Source organism: Musca vetustissima, unplaced genomic scaffold (assembly GCF_032173495.1).
Source record: "Musca vetustissima isolate MV318-11 ecotype Yass unplaced genomic scaffold, APGP_CSIRO_Mvet_v1 utg8257, whole genome shotgun sequence".
In the NCBI taxonomy this organism is placed as follows: Eukaryota; Metazoa; Arthropoda; class Insecta; order Diptera; family Muscidae; genus Musca; species Musca vetustissima.
In genome coordinates this window covers 31,806-35,515 of record NW_026887705.1, presented here as the reverse complement: position 1 = coordinate 35,515, position 3,710 = coordinate 31,806, and the positions used below count along the sequence as shown (strand labels likewise).

Here is a 3,710-nt window from a genome sequence, read left to right as displayed (position 1 = left end):
CCTCCATTCCCCGATCCTACACTCCAATGTAACCTTATTTTAAAATTCAGTTTAAACATACAACTATCCTTTATATAAGTAGTCATTGAAGACAATACAAAAGTCATTTTTAAGAGTGTAATTGTCAATAAAGTATTTTTGAAGACACATGAAGTTTATTTATTTCATCCGAATTAATTAATTTTTATAATTTACAAAATCTACACAATAATCAACAAAGAAATTAAATAAATGAAATTAAATATAAATAGCCGCACATTCCGCTTAAGCCAAACTATGACCATATGGTGAAACGAAATCTCTTTGAAATGCAGACGGATGTAAATGATGAGGTATTGCACCGGGATGATGATGATGCGCAGCATGACCGTTCATACTGCCATAAATATCTGTGGACCGCTTCATTGGTGTTCCGGTAAGTAGTTCAGTCATAAATCCGATATAGGTTATAGCCAAACGTAATGTTTCGATGCGTGATAGGCGTTTTTCGTAGGCAAATGTTGGAACTTTACGTCGTAGCTTATCGAAAGCTTCATTCAAATTAAACATTCGGCGACGTTCGCGAATATTTGCAGCTCTTCGTTGAGCCAGCGATGCAGTACGGCGACGTGTTTTCTTTGCAGGATTTGGATTAGACGATGAAGTTCCATTCGTATGGCGACCACTGCCATTTGAACGAGGTGTCACAATAGTGCCGACTTGTGAACGTTGCCAAAGAGCTGAAATAGTGAAAAAACACACACACACATCCATATGTACAATGTTAGCTATTGTTAAAGAGGTATATTGATTTTGACCCTTATAATATTTCTATAGAAATTTCTTTTTCGTGGTAGTTGTGTCGACCCGCCCATCTTGCTATACCGGGGTTTTCAAATATTTTAAAATATCTAACGCATGAAAGTATCTACATCTTTTACTGCATATTAGTTGCATATTAGGAACCCATAAATGAAAACAAAATGTGTATGCTGAAATATTCTATTCTATTCCATCGTTTCCAAATTGTGTACCTTATGTTATGGTCATGCTAAAAGAACGTCAAACGAGAAACATGCTACAATTATAGATTTTAGTTCTCCTATACTATAATAATGCAGAATTAGAACTTAAATTGTTGTTTATTATAAAACTAGCATATGCCCGTTTTATTACCATTTGTACTATTCGAAAAACAATTCCAAATTTCAAATGTAGGATCACCCAAATCCAAATTTAGTACAATTTAGTACACATCAATATACATTTCCATAACTACTTACTTTAACAATCATAAGTACGAATTTCCAAAAAACCCCAATCTTAATTCCAAATCTCAGGATTTCAGCTCTATAGGTTCATCTAAATCCAAATTATATTAAATTTAGTACCACTCAGTACACATACGTTGAAATTTGCATTACTACTTACATCAATCGAATGGAAATCGTATTACCCAATGTCAGGATTCCAGCCCTATCGGTTCACTCTAAATCCAAATTTTACCAAATTTAGTGTCATTTAGTACTCATTAATAGACATTTCCAAAACTTCCTACAGACACCAATCCAACACCCCACAGTGATCCTAACTCCAAATTTCAAGATTCCAGCTCTAGTGGTTTATCTAAACCCAAATTTGATACATTCCAACCCTACACCCAAACAGTGACCTAATTCTATATTTCAGGATTCTAGCTCCATTGGTTAACCCAAATCCAAATTTTACCAATTATAGTACGATTTAGTACTTTTCGTACACATAAGTAAAAAATGTCCAAACCCCGAGCTAACTTCAAATTTCCGTTTCCATCCGTTTCTCTAAATTCAAATTGTACCAAATCAAGTACAGTTTAGTACTTTTCGTATACATGAGTACACGCTCCAGTACAATTTTGAACAGTAGGGTGCAGAGGGTATCCTTGCATTACTTTCGTGGTGCTTCCTTACAGCTCAATGCTAGCCATATGTCAGTTCTTCTGATGTTTCTGAAAGATTTCTTAAGATTCTATAGATCTTATGACTCGGAGAGTGTTCGTTTCTATTTGTGACACTATTGTCCCTCATGTTGTTCAGGCTAACTGGTCCCTCTGCTGTTTTTGCCAGATTTACTAGGAACTTCCTTTAGATTTTTTTTGTGGCTCTCTTAACTTGTTTTGAACGTTGTTAATGGTGACTAGGACTAGAAATCTAAAATGATTCAGGCCTGTATATGGGGGCTATGTTAAAACATAGGCATACATATATTAACAATTTTTTGTGAAGAAGTTTTGTACTCACTATGATTCCTTATTGCAAATTACTGCCACTTTGGTTGTAAAATGGGGATAAAACCTTCACGAACCGATCATCATCGAAAATTATATGCGTCGTCCTTGTCCTAATGGTAATACTAAACAAAAAAATTGGTATCAAGCACTCCTCTTAGATATACTATCAACATCTCGTGTCTATGCCGTTCAGGAGTAAATATATACGCCGTAGAATACAAATTTTGTAATTTTTCACACAAAAGTCTGGGTTCATTTGACCAGCTAAATATTGACCCATCTTCATCAAAATAGTCATGTTTTTCTATGGTCAAACTCCTTTCTCCCCCAAAATATTAACCGATCATTATCACAAAAAAAGAGGTCTACTTTGGTCAGAACCCGTCCTACATGCAAAATTTCGCGTTTAAAAAATATAATGGACAGAAAAAAATATAATGTCTAGATAGACTCAGCTAGCCGAGATATTACGATCGGTATATCAAAAGTTGGGTCTAGGACCAATATTTTGCAGTGTTACAAACTCTTGGGGTCACACAAAACAATAATACCCTGATAGGGTATTGTATTGTGTAGGGTATACATATTATGTGACTAAGTATTTTCCCCAGCAATGATCCGAAATGTCATAGAGGTTGAAAAAAATTCCCTAGTACCATGTAAATGCACAAAGCGGTGGCGAAATCGTATAGAGTAGCTTCTTGTCCAGCAGTCGAATAAAGTTGGGTCGAGAAAACTCGTTTAAATTTTTGAGAAGCACCATCTTACTGATTCCGTGATAAATGTTTGACTGATAACTTTAAAGTTCACTGAGTATAGTGCCTATGCAATATTAAAAGAATAATACTTGGCCTATATGCTTTCACATTTGTTCTCGATTGTTCCTTTTTATCCTTAAATCCCTATATAGTTATTATATTTTTTGTTTATACATACTTATGCGCATGAATGCCATATGAAAAATCTAGAGTTCTCTACACAATGACTTCAATTCTGTAAACATTAAACTCTGTGTTTCGGTCATATATACAGTCTTTAAGTTAGAATAACTTACCCAAATCACTACAGGGAAATCCGGTTATTAAATCCTGATAGGGCACAATTGGTGGAGGTGGTGGTGCAGTTGCATCTTGGGTCCACAATGGCTGAAATGGTACTTCCGACATGTAAGCACTTTCTGGAGGATGTTGCATTTTTTTTTTAATTCACAAATTAATCAAATAGTTGAGCCACGAACTTCTTTATTAATATGATATTCCTCTTATTTGATGACATTAACTATTTAATTTATTCTTATAAGAATCGCCCTTTTGTCTGTGATTCTGTTCAGTCTTTTCTATTTGAAAGTTTCCATTAAAATGTTCTTGAAATGTGTACAATAAAATATTGTTGCCTCTGGAATTCTGTTAAGATTTGTAATTTCTTTGGCCATTATGGGGTTGAAGAGTTTTCCACCATTTTT

General features: G+C 34.6%; 1 protein-coding gene across 1 annotated transcript; it reads right to left on the bottom strand.

Moving 5' to 3' along the window:
- Positions 1 to 264: 264 nt before the first annotated feature.
- LOC133335399 (protein Fer3-like) lies at positions 265 to 3,441 on the bottom strand. The gene is made up of 2 exons (XM_061543673.1): positions 3,303 to 3,441; positions 265 to 719 (listed from the first exon to the last, which is right to left on the bottom strand). The coding sequence occupies exons 1-2, from the start codon at positions 3,439 to 3,441 to the stop codon at positions 265 to 267; spliced, it is 594 nt and encodes a 197-aa protein (XP_061399657.1).
- Positions 3,442 to 3,710: the final 269 nt, after the last annotated feature.